Source organism: Zootoca vivipara, chromosome 10 (genome assembly GCF_963506605.1).
Source record: "Zootoca vivipara chromosome 10, rZooViv1.1, whole genome shotgun sequence".
Taxonomy (NCBI): domain Eukaryota; kingdom Metazoa; phylum Chordata; class Lepidosauria; order Squamata; family Lacertidae; genus Zootoca; species Zootoca vivipara.
The window spans coordinates 51,694,389-51,710,438 of NC_083285.1; the positions used below are offsets into that span (position 1 = coordinate 51,694,389).

Here is a 16,050-nt window from a genome sequence, read left to right on the forward strand (position 1 = left end):
CAGAATTGCCTGTCTGCCTTTAAAGTGAGTTTTGCTATTGCATCTCAGAGGTGGCTCCTTTGCATTGGGCCATTTAACCCATAGGTGGCCAATCCGCAGGCTGCATAAGGCTCCCCAAACTTTTCATTGTGACCCTCATTTCCCTCCAAAATTGTCCTTTATCATTATTATTTTAGCGACCATACCTGTTTTGAGGTTTGAGCATGGTTCAATGTGGCCCTTGGCCTGAAGAAGGTTAACCACCCCAGTCTAGTCCGATACTTGGGCAACAGCTCTCCAAAGCCCCAGCAACCTTGGTGTGCCCTCAGACACCCCTCACCTGCCTGTCTTCTTTCTTACAACCCGACTAGGGGATAACACTGCTTGCCAGCTCTCCTCCTCCTTGGTCCCAGTGTCACCCTTGTAGAACTCAGCAGGGAAGAGGCTGGAGCAAAACTGGAAAGTAGTTGGCAGCGCTTGTCATTGGTCCTGGCTCAACCAACTGTTTGGCGTCTCCACCTTCTGCCTCACCAGTCTCAATAATAATAATAATAATTTATTATTTATACCCCGCCCATCTGGCTGGGTTTCCCCAGCCACTCTGGGCGGCTTCCAACAGAAAAATAAAATACAACAATGGATTAAACATTAAAAGCCTCCCTAAACAGGGCTGCCTTCAGATGTCTTCTAAAAGTCTGGTAGTTGTTTTTCTCTTTGACATTTGATGGGAGGGTGTTCCACAGGGTGGGTGCCACTACCGAGAAGGCCCTCTGCCTAGTTCCCTGCAACTTGGCTTCTCGCAACGAGGGAACTGCCAGAAGGCCCTCGGTGCTGGACCTCAGTGTCTGGGCAAAATGATGGAGGTGGAGACGCTCCTTCAGGTATACTGGACCGAGGCCGTTTAGGGCTTTAAAGGTCAGCACCAACACTTTGAACTGTGCTCGGAAACATACTGGGAGCCAATGTAGGTCTTTCCAGCCCCCACCGCTTAACTGCACCAGTGTTCGCAGTTGGGCCATGATGGTCTTGCTCCTTGGTGGGAGGTCTGCAGGGACTTGAGGGGGAGAGCAGAGGAAGAGAGAGGCAGATGTTGTGAGCTGGAGAAGCCTGCTCTCACTCCAGGGTGCATGACTAACCATGATATCACAGTGATTCTGGCCAGCACATAGACACTCCAGTGGTTTCCCCCTCCTTTCTTAACAGCCAGCTGCATGTTCAGTCTGAACTAGAATCTGAATAAGCTTTTACTGATGTCATGGAGAAAGGCAACAGCTTGTTTTTCTATCTGCCCTAAGGTGGAAAAAGGGGATAGCAAGAGCCATGTTGTTGGGCTCTTTAACTGAGAACGTTCTGTGTTTGTTTTGTGATCCGTTTTTTTAAAGCAGATTTGAAAGAGCCGCTTGCCTGGTTGCCTTTGTCTAGTAAGGGTGGTAGAAAACTTAACAAAACTTTAAAATAATAATAATGAAGGACTTATGATGGCCTAAAACTAACATTTATGTGCAAATGAATTTATGAGCAAGCTATGAGGTCTTGTCGGTCTTGCACTGTCAAGATGCTTAAATTATCTATTTCTCTTCTCCCCTGGCATCTTGGGAACCCCAGTTTGTCCAGTCATTCCTTACCTGTGTCACTCATTTCCATCCTTGCACTTTCAAACTTCTCCTGCCCAAGTGCAGACTAGATATCACTCAATCCTTCATTGGGTACCCAAACAGTGGTGTTTGTCATACAAAGGCTAGCAGTAGTTAGCCTAGTGTCTGGCCAAATGTCACACATCATGCTGTGAGAGCTGCCAAGGGGAGCGACATGGAATATTGGAGTGAACTTTAAAATGTGAGTTGGATGCCTGAGTGTGCTGTTTCAGCTAGATCCCCAAGCATATCAATTATCTGAGCTAAGGGATAAATGATACACTTGCTATCTGCCAGTCCCTGATGTTCCAGTCGTGGCCACAGTCTTCCCATGGTTGAATCAAGCTCTCTTTGTCTCAGATCGTAGTTAATGATATGAGCATTAGGCTCCACCCAATCTATCCGTTTCCTTTGTGTGTTTAAGTTTGCTCCCTCGGTTCTTGATATGGGGAAACCCCTACTTTAACCAGTTTGCAACTTCAAGATTCCTGTTACTCACCCTGCTTAGGATTCCGGAGTTGGACTGGAGAACCTTTCAAGTTGACAACTCCTTCAAATAGAGGACCGTCCTCGGCAGAATGCATAGTTACTCTAGCAAGGGGAGGAGGGGATTATAGAATCATAGAATCGTAGAGCTGGAAGGGACCACGAGGATCATCTAGTCCGACCCTATGCAATGTAGGAATCTTTTTGCCCAATATGGGGCTTAAACCCACAAACATGAGTCTCATATTCTACCAACTGAGGTATCACAGCCATAACATATACTCCTGAGGCATAGTAACTTAGGTTTGTCCCAAGTGTGTGTGTGTGTGTGTGTGTGTGTGTGTGTGTGTGTGTGTGTGAGAGAGAGAGAGAGAGAGAGAGAGAGAGAGAGAGAGAGAGAGAGAGAGAGAGAGGAGGAGTAGTAGTAGTAGTAGTTTGGATTTGATATTCCGCTTTATCACTACCCGAGGGAGTCTAAAAGCGGCTAACATTCTCCTTTCCCCTCCTCCCCCACAACAGACACCCTGTAAGGTGAGTGGGGCTGAGAGACTTCAGAGAAGTGTGACTAGCCCAAGGTCACCCAGCAGCTGCATGTGGAGGAGCGGAGATGCGAACCCGGGTTACCAGATTATGAGTCTACCGCTCTTAACCAGAGACAATTGATTTTATTTTTCAGAAAATAAACGTATCTCTGGTTTCCACCATATGTTTCAAAGCAGCTTACAGAAAAAAGAAAACGTGTTATGTGCAAATTTGTAAAAAGCCTCCCATAGCAGGGATGGTATCGGCTTGATTTCTAATGGGAGAGTGTTCCATAGTGTTGGGCCATGACATGATCACATTGGTCCTTGCAGACATGAGTCATGCTCCCCCAGATGACTTCAGGACTAGAAATATATTTCAAATATTTAGTTGCCACTTACAAAAGCTTAAGTATCTATCTTTGATTGTTCTTTTAGGCTTGATGATGGTTTACTTGCAAGTGGGAGATATCTACTCCCCCCTCACTCTCACTGAGGAGGAAAATGTCTTCCTTGTCTTGTCCCCCGTTCCCCCCCCCCTTACACATGGGGACAAAGTCGATGTGTTCAGCATAAGAACCTCCTGTTCATATTGCCGGCTTCTTGGGAATTTTAAAAACTGACCTAATTTGTATAGTTACAGCAATAAAACATTTAACCCTAAACCGGAGGACAAATCATTATTGCGGTTAGATTAATTGCACATTGTATGATAAATTTGCCTATTCGGGATTCATTTTCTAATATCCTGTAGTGCCATCTTTCAGATGACCAATTTGTGCAGCATGTTGTTTTGTCTGCTCCCAACATGATATCATTGAGACCCTTTTTGATTGTTTGTAGCTGGCTAATTTTATGATGCTGGCAATAACCTCAGTTTATCCATTCTGCCTCCCCTTCTTGGATTCTGGCCTGCTGGGATGTAGGTGGTGTTCACAGTTGGTGTGATTGATGGCCCCCTCTTTGGGTCAAGCATGAATCATTCATGCTTTGTACTCAGCAGTTTTGAGGTTAAAGGCTGTTCTGAGTTCCAAACAGCTCCGAAATATGCCATAGTTGAATTTTCTGTCTTTTGCCAGTCCAGATGGCGCATCACAAATGCTCACTTGCAATGTAGCTGCCTCCATAAGAAGGCAAAAACTACCCTGATTATAAATGAAAAGAAGATTGGCACCGCCCAGGGAAATAGCAGGAAACCTCGGGAAAGGTGCTACAGAAATTAACTACACTCAACCAGCAGATTGTTCCCTGCTGCTGTTGCCTGATAGTTGGAGGGAGAAAGAGAGATCATTTGAGCACTGCTATATGCTTACCTGGGGTGAGAAGGCCCAGGTTGGCTTGGTATGGGACAAAAGCCTTGATGAAAGCACCTCCTTTTCAAGGCTTCCTCTTTCTAAAGTGTCCAAAATTTGATAGGCCGGCATAGTTTTATTTTTTACTGGTCCTCTTTCTTATAACAGTGGTGCAGTGCATGGGAAACATCAACAAGAAACTTCCCCAGTCCATTTGATCTCTGTACCTGGAAAATCCTTGCATGCTGAATTCCTGGTATCAAAATGCTTGCTGCTGAGAAAGCACAAGAAGAAGGTACAGCATGAGACTCTTAATTTCAGGGTCATGGGTGTGAGCCCTACATTGGGTGAAATATTCCTGCATTGTAGGGGGTTGGACTAGATGGCCTTTGTGGTCCCTTCCAACTCTACAATTCTACGATTTTATGAACAAGCCCTGAGCGGAAATGAAGCAGCATGTCCCACCTTGAAACAGTTGCAAGGACAAACAGCGTTACAAGGGAGGTGGGTCACAATTTCCCAAAAGCATTGTGAGCACAAATCTTTATGAATGCACAATAAAAAGAATGTCTGGAGGGGCTGTTATTATTAAAAGTTGTTTAAAACAACTTAAAATAATTCTTAGTAAAGTTTTAATATCGCTGGTTGGACGCAACAGACGCTTCAGTTTTGACGCAAGCTGCTCTGCCGACTGATGGTGACGGCTATTTTAGACAGCGGATGTGATCAGGAGTTGTCAACACCTGGTCATTCCACACCATATTCTTGATTTAAGTGGTGTAATATCGCATGCCATCCTGCCCCTCTCTGCGTTTGTGAATCCCGATGACATGAAGATATGGCCTTAATTTGTCACACTTGAGGACAAACGAGCTGTTCAGCATTTGGTTTGCTGCTAAATAAGATCAAACAGATAAGCTGGCTCCTTGGGATAAATAAACCCGGCGAGACTGGGCTAACCATTTTGCTAAAGTACTCTTTTGAGAGCAGAGCCCCAGTTAAACTGGCTAAGGTAATTTTGACAGTGCTAAGGGCTTAATTATCCTGACCCAAGTCACTGGTAGTGAACTTGTCCTCTGTGATGTTTTTGGAACCGTTGCCATTTTCTCAGCTGTGAGAGAATCTTAAAATGCGAGTAATCTCCTTGGTGAGTAGTCTTTGTAAGGGGAGCTTGCAGAATCTTTCCCTTCTCCTCTCCGCCCTGCAAAAGCTTCTCCAGGGACCTACCAAACACTATGGCCTGGGGCTGCAGTCAGATGGGGCCATTGCCTGAAGTTGGGCAGTGAGATCTTTCAGTGTTTGGCCAAGTTGCCTGAGGTTGGATAATTTCCCTCCTCTCACTGGAGCCTGTAAGACTTAGCTGACAATCTTCAGTAGGTTGCTGTCCCTTCCCCCCCCCCCTCACCTTCAGAGAGGCTTTGACCTGGGGAGGTAAAAATCAGTTGTTTGAGCTGATCTCTGCACCAGGCTAGATCTCAGGAGTTTAACAGGGCAAAGTGGAGTGAGGAGGGGCAGAGATTGGAACGCGGTGAAGAGGAGGGAGATAAAGTGGAGCCATGGAACATAAATTCTACACTCGAGCCTCACATCTTCTTAATCTACTAGCACTGGTCTTGAGTATCAATTAGCCATAAAACTATTTAAAGGTAATAATTTGGTCAGCTGTTTTCCCAGTATTATAGGACTATTAAAACCTTGCAAACATTCCCCCCCTCCACCCTTCACTCAAAGTTGAAGCGCAAAGTGATCATCGCAAAAGAATCTTAATCTGCATGTACTTGCTAAGTTGTAGAACTGTTTTTGCTGTGTCTTCTCCCTTGCACAAAGAAATCAGGATTGGTAGGTCTGATGTGTTGTGTTGGAGCAAGCCAATGATGCTTATCGATTTGAGCTTGTGCAAAAGTGGAGGGTGATACCGGATGGTGGTCCTGCTAGATAGATCAAGCAGTAATAAAACGGCTACTTTTGGTACAGAAATACTTTGCTTTTACTGACAGGCTGCAATGACCAATTCCAGGTGGAAAGTTTCCAGTTTATGGTAATGCAAACATAAGAAGTGGAATAATGGGAAGTACCTTGAAGAGGTAACTACAAAATTCCGCATTTTGGCTATCTACAATAGCACTGTAAATTCGGTTAGTATTAGAGATGAGTTGATTCTCCCAGTTTTACTCTTGTAATCTTTCCACCGTAGCAGCTATTCCACTATGCATTTTGTTGCACTCTGGTTGTCAGAAAAGGTGAACGTTGGAATGCTGATGACAGATTTTGTAAATGTGTAAAGTGAGGTGTAAAGTGCTTCCTTGGAAGAAGAAAATGCCTCATTACATTTATTTCCAGTGCTTAGATGTAAATATTGTTGCTTAACCATAATACCCATACACAAGCAATATGTATCAATGGGCTTGGGGAAAACCTGAAGTTTGCAGAAGTACAAAATGAGAAAAACATTTAGTTCAAAAAGATCTTTAGAAACAAAACCCTAAAGGTCCCTCTGATGAGCATACTCAGTGGGTACAGAATCCTGGTTGGCTAGAGGGCATAGCTGCCAAGTCTCCTGTATTCTTCGGGAAACCCCAGTTTTTCCAGCCGTTTCCCGCTGGTAGCCCGGATTAAAAAAACCCTCGTAAATCCCCCAGAATCTTACTGGCCCGGGGAGGCTCCTTCTGCGCATGTCTGGAGTCTCTGGACATGTGCAGAAGCGATTTCTGGCTCTGCGGCCATTTTGGAAATGGGCAGAGCATGCGTAGAAGCGACTTCCAGTGCTGCTCTGCCCAGTTCCAAAATGGCCGCAGCACGACTTCCTGTGCCAATCCCGGATTTTTCAATCTGGGAGTTTGCTAGAGGGCAGAAACAGAAAACAAAGTGGGAGGGGAGGGGACAACGTGGAGGAGGTCATGACTGGTTTTAACAAGGAACAAGAGCACTCAACACTGCAACATTTGCATGCGTGCATTTTGCCTTTTTGCAGAGGTGCACCAGTACTCTGTTGCAAAGTGTAATAAAAAAAGGAAAGTATGCAGATTCTTTCCTGATTTCAGGCGATAGCTACAAACTTTTGATAGATGTCAGTATTTATGTATGTTTGTAGATGCTTACTGTTGGTGGTGAATAGTTACATTGCTTTCTCCTTTTTCCTTTTAAAAATTTGCCACTGCCCATGGTGGCAGTGAGTTTTTGTGGGCAGGAGGTAGCTATAATTTCTCCTTCCAAAATGCCCCTAGGATGATGGAGGCATAGCGTCTGCTGGCTACACCAAAGAGATCTATTTCCACCGCAAGTGGTTGGGAAAACCACTCAAAGACTACCCTGAAATAGACAGTTCTTGAGCATAGCAAAATGAATGCATTCTCATCCCCATCCACCCTCCTCTGCAAAATTTTCTACTCGTCGGTGGGTGTTGAATTCTGGAAAGGGGGCATTTCATCTTGGCATTACCTCTTGGCACTTGGGCAGCAGTGGAGGTTGATACTGCTGCCTGCAATTCTGCAGCACAGCTGTTCTCCCCTAGTATCTATTTGGGCAAGCAGCAATAAACACAGAATGGACCCTTCATGCAGATTGTGGGCGTTGGACTCCTTGGGGGGTAAACACTATCATGTGCAAATGTTGGGTGAAGTCATCTTATGCGCGCAGAAGCAAGTACACACCCAACTCAAAACTAAGTGTACCGCATATTTCTAAATGACCTTCTTTGCTGTAATGCTCTCAAGAGTGTAATGTAGGAACATGGAAGGGACCAGAAGCCAATCGAGGCGAGATGCAGAAAAATGTACGCGAGCATGTTCTGGCCTCAACATGTTAGGCTAAATTCATATCCACTACACAGTTTCCTGTGAATTCATCATCTTTAGATTTTAACTTGAGCAGGCAAACAACTTGTAAATGCAGGCAACCGAATGCTCTGTGGAAGGAAGATTAAATGTCTGAATCTGACCAAGTTAAGGGAGAGACAGGAGGGGTTATTTGAGAGTGCAACAGTTTGGGGAAAAATATTTCCTTGATAATGTGGTGGATCCAGAATACTGTCACGGAGCCCAGATTTTCAGCTAGCCAAGTGGAAAGAAATCAAATTAAAACAGGTGGGAATTCAGGAGATCCCCATCATGATGGTGATCTGCCACCCTTCCAACATTGAGTTAGATCTGTAAGCAGGCTAGAAAACCCAGCAAAGGGTATTCCCAAAGGGATTTAGTTCCACCCAGACGTGACGTAAAGCTTAAGTTTTGCATGATTCATATATTTCTACCATGCACACCCCTCCCATGACCTGAGCCCTTTTGGGAAGAAGGTGGGTGGAGCCTGGAATCTCACCAAAATGAAATGGATAGTGAACATAGATACCATTATGAATGGCATGTCCAGTTGGTATAAAAATGTTTGGATGTGAAACAAAACAACAACCCCCATACCATGGTTTTGCAATCAAAAGCCAGCAACCCAGGATCAAGCTTTGAGCTGGGGAGGGAATCTGGAGGTTGACCCTGATACAAGGTCTGGAATGGGGGGAAGTGCAGGGTTCTGGCAGCAACAGACTTTGGCTTGGCTACCAAGGCCAACAGAAAATTGTGGACTCCTGACCCTATCAGTCTAACCCAGCAGGTAGGACATTCACCCAGCACTTGGGACACATGGATTGTTGGCTGAAGCATGGAGATGATGGGTGGTGCACCCAAATTTAAGACTTTTGTGCGAGTCGCAGACCCAGATGGGGAGTTTCTGGTAAATACTTGGGCCCCTGTGACCCTAGGGTGCTGGTGCTGAACGTGACAGAGGCGCAGGTAGGTAAGTGGGGTATCTGGAGCAGGTGGGTCTGGTCTGACAATTCAGTTCTAGACACTTGCCTACCTCACACCGACTGTGCCGCTACTAACACCCTGACTTTGTGGGCTACAGGCATGAAGGCCTGCAAATGTATTTCAGTTCATACTAGACTGGTGCTATCTAAAAATAATAGAATGTGGCTTGTGGCATAGTTGCCAAAAAAAGCTTGGGTCCCCTGCCTTGATAGTTTTATAGTGTTATCCTAAAATAACAGCAGATAAACTGGTTTTATTGCAAAGAACAAGGCAGTTACTGATTGTGATCTGTGTTCTTTGTAGCTCTACAAATAACTAGGTGTTCATTTTAACGAGTGGGACCCGTAGCATTTGTTATTCCAACTTCGCCATTCAGTCTGGATTCAGCTAGTTTTTCCACTTCCCAGTATTATTTTCTACTTATGCAAATCCTTTAGTCCTCCCAATAAGTCTGTGGATACCTCCTCTTGTGCATGGATGGTGGTGTTTAAGTTAGGTAAGGGAGAATGGAGGACACTCTTATTATTTAGGATATGACGCTTAGTACCTGGATAGGGTGGAACGTGCGTAGCGCTGTGGGTTAAACCACAGAGCCTAGGGCTTGCCGATCAGAAGGTTGGTGGTTCGAATCCCCGTGGCGGGGTGAGCTCCCGTTGCTCGGTCCCAGCTCCTGCCAACCTAGAAGTTCGAAAGCATGCCAAAGTGCAAGTAGATAAATAGGTACCACTACAGCGGGAAGGTAAACGGCGTTTCCGTGTGCTGCTCTGGTTCGCCAGAAGCAGCTTTGTCATGCTGGCCACATGACCTGGAAGCTGTACGCTGGCTCCCTCGGCCAATAATGTGAGATGAGCGTCGCAACCCCAGAGTCGGTCACGACTGGACCTAATGGTCAGGGGTCCCTTTACCTTACCTAAATAGGGTAAAGTAGGTCAGGTTCTGGTTTGCCCTCCACTTCACGGTGCCAGGCAGACATCCTGTTGCTGCTGGTATTGCATCAACTTTAACTTTTGTTGCTAGACGTCTTACAGGGTGCTCTGAGCTGCTTTGGGAATTTCATGCAGAGAAGTTGAGAGTTAACTGAAGTGTGGGCCTTGGCCTCCCCTACAGGGGTTCTTGCAATCAGACATAAATAGCCTCTTATGCCAGTGGCAGGCTCCATGAAAGGAATGTTTTGTCTGAAAGGCATGGTATGTGGCCGGACAGACTGAACTGCTGCTGGAGGCTCCAGCTGGGGCATGGCCAAGTTGTCCTTTTTAAAGCCTTGGTTCCCTCCTCCCCTTCTTCATATTGAAGTTACAAGGATCGGCATTCCATTTTTCTGCGTTATTACCGTGTTTCTCATATTATAAGACACGTCTTATATTTATTTTTTCCTCAAAAAAACACACTATGGCTTATTTTCAAGGGATGTCTTATTTTTTTCCTCCTCCTCCTGCCGCGGCCGGCATTGCTGCTGCGCCTATCACTATGTCTTATTTTCGGGGTATGGCTTATATTCCTTGAATGCTTAAAAATCCTGCTATGGCTTATTTTATGGGTATGTCTTAAAATATGAGAAACAGGGTATAAGCTTCAGCACATCAGCGGGGTTGGGCATGTGGGTGGCAAAACCTGATAATGACTTAAATAAAAGAAAACGCTCCCACTTTACGAGGGACATCATCTGTGCTTTTCTGTGCGCATTGAACTGGTACATGTCTGGTGCAGTGTAACCCCCAGCGTGCATTTATTTGGCTGGCAGGATTCACATTTCCTTTATTTTCCTAGGTCCCTGGTTCTTCTTTCCGCCACTCCTTTCCCCAATTACAGGTTGCGTTCTTTTTCCTTTGGTACAACTACGTTAGGATTGTTGGAGTTGGCAGTTTCAATTCAGAGTGACCTGGACTTTAAACTCTGGCTTGAGGTCACCAAGACCTTCATACTGGGGCATCAAACTGACACTGGAGTTTGCTTAGTGCCTCAATGACGGTCAAGCTGGAAACTGCTGCAATTTGCCAGGGTAAATGAAAGCCCATGGCCTCCTCCAGTAAACCGTGGGAATGGTAGTTCGACCCTTGCAGAACCAAAATGCCCAGCATCATTAACAAACTACAGTTCCCAGGAGTCTTTGGTAGAAGTCGCATGCTTTCAATGTCTGGTGTGTTTGCAGCCTGAAATGGTTTTTTTAAATAACTTGCATCTAGCTAGCTTGTTTCCTCGTTTTAGTTGGATGTTTTCCCTCTCTGGGACACTGTAAAAGGTGTTCACTGAAATGCAGGGGGTGTATCCTGGATCGTCCCCATTTAGCAATGTCTCCTGATGCTAATGTGCTCATTGGTTGCCCTGCTTGTATTTGCACCAACAGGTCCTGCATATGTATGATAACCCTAAATGAATGACTCTAACACTGATGGATGACTGTTGTTAGGATGCAAACCCTCCAAGAACCACAAATGAAATTGCTGCCCAGGATTTGGCGCTGAACGACTGTAGGGCCCCAAATGGTCAAAAGACTTTGATGCTTATCACTTTATTTGTTTGCCAGTGTTTGTTGTTTTGGTGAATGCCTTTATGTCGCAGTGAAAGGACATCCTCAGTATTCTTGTCCCCCCTTTCTCTCTCGCAGCACTTCACTGAACTCCTCGATGAGTTTTCCCAGGACGTTTTGGGGCAGCTCTTGAACGACCCCTTTCTGTCCGACAAAGATGAGATAATGGAAGTGGAGCTGTCACCTGCTTCTCCCGCTCCCCTCATCCAAGCAGAGCACAGCTACTCTCTTTGCGGTGACTCGCGGCCACAGTCCCCGCTAACCCACATTTCAGCCGATGATAACTTCAATGAAGGTAGGAGTTAATGAGTTTTGGGACTCCACAAAAGAGTTTTTACAGCCTGGGATATTCTAGTGGTTATGTTTCCAAGGGAGCTGATTTTTCAGATGATCTTCTTTGAATTTTCTGAATGGCTAGGAAACACCTGAAAGGGGGCTCCTCTCCCTGCCTCCCTAAGATATGGTGTACTCTAGGTGTCTCTGTGCCAAGGCTAATAATAGAATCTTCCATTTGAGTTGGTTGTTTTCAAGTGAGACTGACCAAGAGAACGGAGTTTGGCCTTTGTAAGTAATCGTTTTGAGGTGCTGGCTGCCTCTCTGGAGATCTGATGTGGAGTTGGTTATCAACTGGAGTGTTTACGCTCTACTTCCACCTTTTCTCAACCTGTATATTTGTAAATAAGTTCAAATACACACAGGTCCCTCTTTTCAAGCACAATGTGCTCCCAGGAAATTGTTTGTTAGGCAAACTTTCACATCATTGCATGATGGTTTCCATTATTTCCTAAGGGGACATTTTCCACCCATGCTTTCTGCCTGAAACTTCTGCAGCCAATTTGCAAAAGCCAAAAAAAGGGAAATGTCAGAGCTCTCCTGCTTTCTGATTTTCCGCTTTCTCTCTTTCCCTCCATGCTTTCTGCCGGAAATGTCTGCCATTAACCAGCAAAACACGTAAGGGAGTGAGTGAACTCTGGCTGTTGAGATATCTAAACCAGCCACTTGTGTAACAAGGTTTGGGTATAATTCTTTGTGTTCCAAGAGTGAGCATTCCTGTAGCAGGACTTGCCAAGAAACCTGCTCTGACTTCCTTCCAAAGGAAACTAAACCCAGGTAAGCACTGTGATCCCAGAACTTCTCCCTGCTCAAAGAAGTAGGGTGAAGGAGGTTGATGGTAGAGCTGAGAAACTTCTAGAATTGTTCGTTTTGGAGACTAGAATGTTAGGCTAGGTGGCTCTTTTGTCTCTGCATGAGTCCCTGCAAATACGGTTTTTCTGTCCTACTGCCAAATGATTTTTCACAGAGGAGATTCATGTTTCCTATCCTAGAATATGGTTTAACCCAGCCTTCCCCAACCCCCCCAGTTGCCTTGGACAACTGTGCTGTGCTGACTGTGGCTGATGAGATTGGTAGTTCAAAACATCTGGAGGGGAACTAGGTTAGGGAAGGCTCACTGAATGCATATTGAATTGGTGAGCAGACCTATATTTGCATTTTTTTAAAAGATGGATCTGCTCTTTCTCTCTGTGCCTGTTTGCTATATAGGTGCCCCAGTCTTCTCTGAAAGGTGACTTGCAAAATAAGGCAGAGCGAAGGTGTGCAAATTCAAACTCAATGAAGTTAAGATGCAAGTTCGTTTTTAAGATGCAAGTATCTGAAAAGATACTGCAATGGAGTCTGCTCAGGTGCATTTTGAGAGTCAAAAATTAAAAAGGAAGATGGGAAGGGATGAGCTAGATAGGGAGGAATATGAAATATTGCAGGAAAGGAGGCTGAACAGAATTTGCAGGCGGTCTCCTGCAGTTCTGTGGCCCTTGTCAACTCCTGTGAATTAGTATACAAGTGTGAAAACCAGCCATATGTGCTGCTAAAAACCATCTCAGAGCAGCTTTATATAACAGTAACTGTCAGCTATCATGCTTGCCAAAATTCCAAGTGGTAATTCACGAGTTGCATTTTGTTTCTTGAATGATCAAGTACATGCAATATCTATATCCAACACATTTCTAACATAAGGATTCTTTTAAGTGACGTGAAAATTAAGCCTGAACATTGAAGGGTGCAAACTGCAACTATCATAATTCTTTTTATATACCTCTTTCAGGCAGCCATGTCTTGAATATCACATACAGCTCTAGCTGTCTCATTTGAAAAGGTTCTCATACGTCTCAGTGGCATAGCGTGGGTTCCAGCACTCAGAGCTAGAGCAAGAAACCCAGCCAGATGGGCGGGGTATAAATAATAAATCATCATCATCATCATTATTTATTAAGTGTCCTCATAACCACTTACTGATAGGCTGCAATGAAAGGGCAATAGCTCAGCGACCTACCCAAATGGTAGCTGTGGTGCCCTGTGAGTTATGAAGAGAGGGATTGGGGGGGGGGGGTTATCAGGAGTGAGTATCTTTCTAAATCTTGTGCAGAGGGCGCCCTTGCAACTTGCTATCACCCAAATCCACTCCTCTAGACAAAGATCAAGACAATGGAAGCTGGCATGATAAGGGCCTGCAGCATCTTTCTGTCAAGGAAATACTCGCAAGGAGGCTTCTTAAGTTTAGGAGACGATTACTTGGATGGCAAGGCTGGAGGTGGTGAGAGGAGATGATGGCCAGACCTATGCAATAGATGAGACCCTGTCTTGGGCCCCAGCCAGTCTAGCATGTGAAACTGGTGGGGTCAATGTTGAATGTAGCAGACAGGCAGGATTGTGTGAGGTAGAATGAGGATCTTCTTCAGACGTATTAGCCTTGAGAGCAGTACATGTGAAAAGGATCTAGGAGTCTTGGTAGACCACAAACTTGACATGAGTCAACCGTGTGATGCAGCAGCTAAAAAATTCAATGCAATTCTGGGCTGTATCAATAGGAGTATAGCATCTAGATCAGGCATCCCCAAGCTGCGGCCCTCCAGATGTTTTGGCCTACAACTCCCATGATCCCTAGCTAACATGACCAGTGGTCAGAGATGATGGGAATTGTAGTCCAAAACATCTGGAGGGCCGAAGTTTGGGGATGCCTGATCTAGATCAAGGGAAGTAATAGTACCACTGTATTCTGCTCTGGTCAGACCTCACCTGGAGTACTGTGTCCAGTTCTGGGCACCACAGTTCAAGAAGGATACTGACAAGCTGGAACATGTCCAGAAGAGGGCAACCAAAATGGTCAAAGGCCTGGAAATGATGCCTTATGAGGAACGACTTAGGGAGCTGGGTATGTTTAGCCTGGAGAAGAGAAGGTTAAGGTGTGATGTGATAGCCATGTTCAAATATATAAAAGGATGTCATATAGAGGAGGGTGAAAGGTTGTTTTCTGCTGCTCCAGAGAAGCGGACACGGAGCAATGGATTCAAACTACAAGAGAGAAGATTCCACCTAAACATTAGGAAGAACTTCCTGACAGTAAGAGCTGTTCGACAGTGGAATTTGCTGCCAAGGAGTGTGGTGGAGTCTCCTTCTTTGGAGGTCTTTAAGTGGAGGCTTGACAGCCATATGTCAGGAATGCTTTGATGGTGTTTCCTGCTTGGCAGGGGGTTGGACTGGATGGCCCTTGTGGTCTCTTCCAACTCTATGATTCTATGATTCTAGTCCCCTTACTGTTCAGGTCATGAATGCGAAACCTCTGGGCTGTGTCCAGCTTCTGGCTCCCATCAACCCCAACCAGGAAAGCCCAATGGTCAGGGATGATGGGAGTTGTCGTCCAACCAGAGCTGGAGGACCTCAGGTTCCCCACTTCTAATTTAGGGCAGTTCAAAAGCATGTCAAAGTGCAAGTAGATAAATATGTACCACTCCAGCGGGAAGGTAAACAGAGTTTCCGTGTGCTGCTCTGGTTTGCCAAAAGCAGCTTAGTCATGCTGGCCACATGACCCAGAAGCTGTCTGCGGACAAACGCCAGCTCCCTCGGCCAATAAAGCGAGATGAGCGCCACAACCCCAGAGTCAGACACGACTGGACCTGATGGTCAGGGGTCCCTTTACCTTCAAAAGTCTGTACAGTCGTACCTTGGAAGTCGAGTGGGGGTGTGTGCTATCTTTTTGACTAAATTGTTACTATTAATGATTGATTGCCCTTCACCCTAAGGTCAGGAGTGCGTTACAACAACAGCACCTGGACATTGGAAACAGCATTTTAGGGAAGGCGGATATATAATGAACTTGATGTTACCTTCCTTAAACAGAATAACATTTATCGTGCAGACCCGGAGTAATTTCTGGTTCACTTTATATAGTTGCCTTTTAACTTGGTGTGCTTTTAATTATGCAGTCATCGGTTACCATTTCTGTGTGGCTTTCTTCTGGGAGTCTGAAGCAGGCATTCCCAGCATCCTTTCCTCCCCCCACCTAAAAAAAAAAAGGTCTTGTGATGAGTCATACATCTGGTGACTCATCAAACACTTACTTTACTGTTCCAAAGGATGATGCCTACATAAGGACTCCTGCAGAGAATGGAGGTGCATAAGAGCTTAAGAAGTGGCTTGCAAATGCCCCCCCCCCCACTCACCCCCAGAATCCACCTCATAATTTTCCTCTTCCCCATGTGGATTCAGTTCTGTCTAAAGGGCGAAAGGTTCCCTTAAAAAAAAAGTATAATTGAAAATTGAATCTGGTTCCTATGGCAACAGAGTCCCATTTGATTTTTTCCGCCCATAGAGAAGTTAGAATGCTTTAAATAAATAATGGTCACACCTTTGTCATCAGGAACACGCCCCCCCCCAAGATGCACCAATATGAGATTGCATTTTGCCCTCAAGGGTATGCACTTTTTTTTTAGATGGAGGAATGCATGAGTTTGAAGGGACCCCCAAGGGTCATCTAGT

At 45.3% G+C, this 16,050-nt stretch overlaps 1 protein-coding gene across 2 annotated transcripts in view; it reads left to right on the forward strand.

The window, feature by feature from the left end:
• The window catches only part of CREB3L2 (cAMP responsive element binding protein 3 like 2), an 82,155-nt gene that overhangs the window by 29,069 nt on the left and 37,036 nt on the right, over window positions 1-16,050 (forward strand). For both annotated transcript variants that reach the window (XM_060279940.1, XM_035126616.2), the window contains exon 2: window positions 11,317-11,533. In XM_060279940.1, the coding sequence (XP_060135923.1) occupies window positions 11,317-11,533 (217 nt within the window). The remainder of the gene's footprint in view (window positions 1-11,316; window positions 11,534-16,050) is intronic.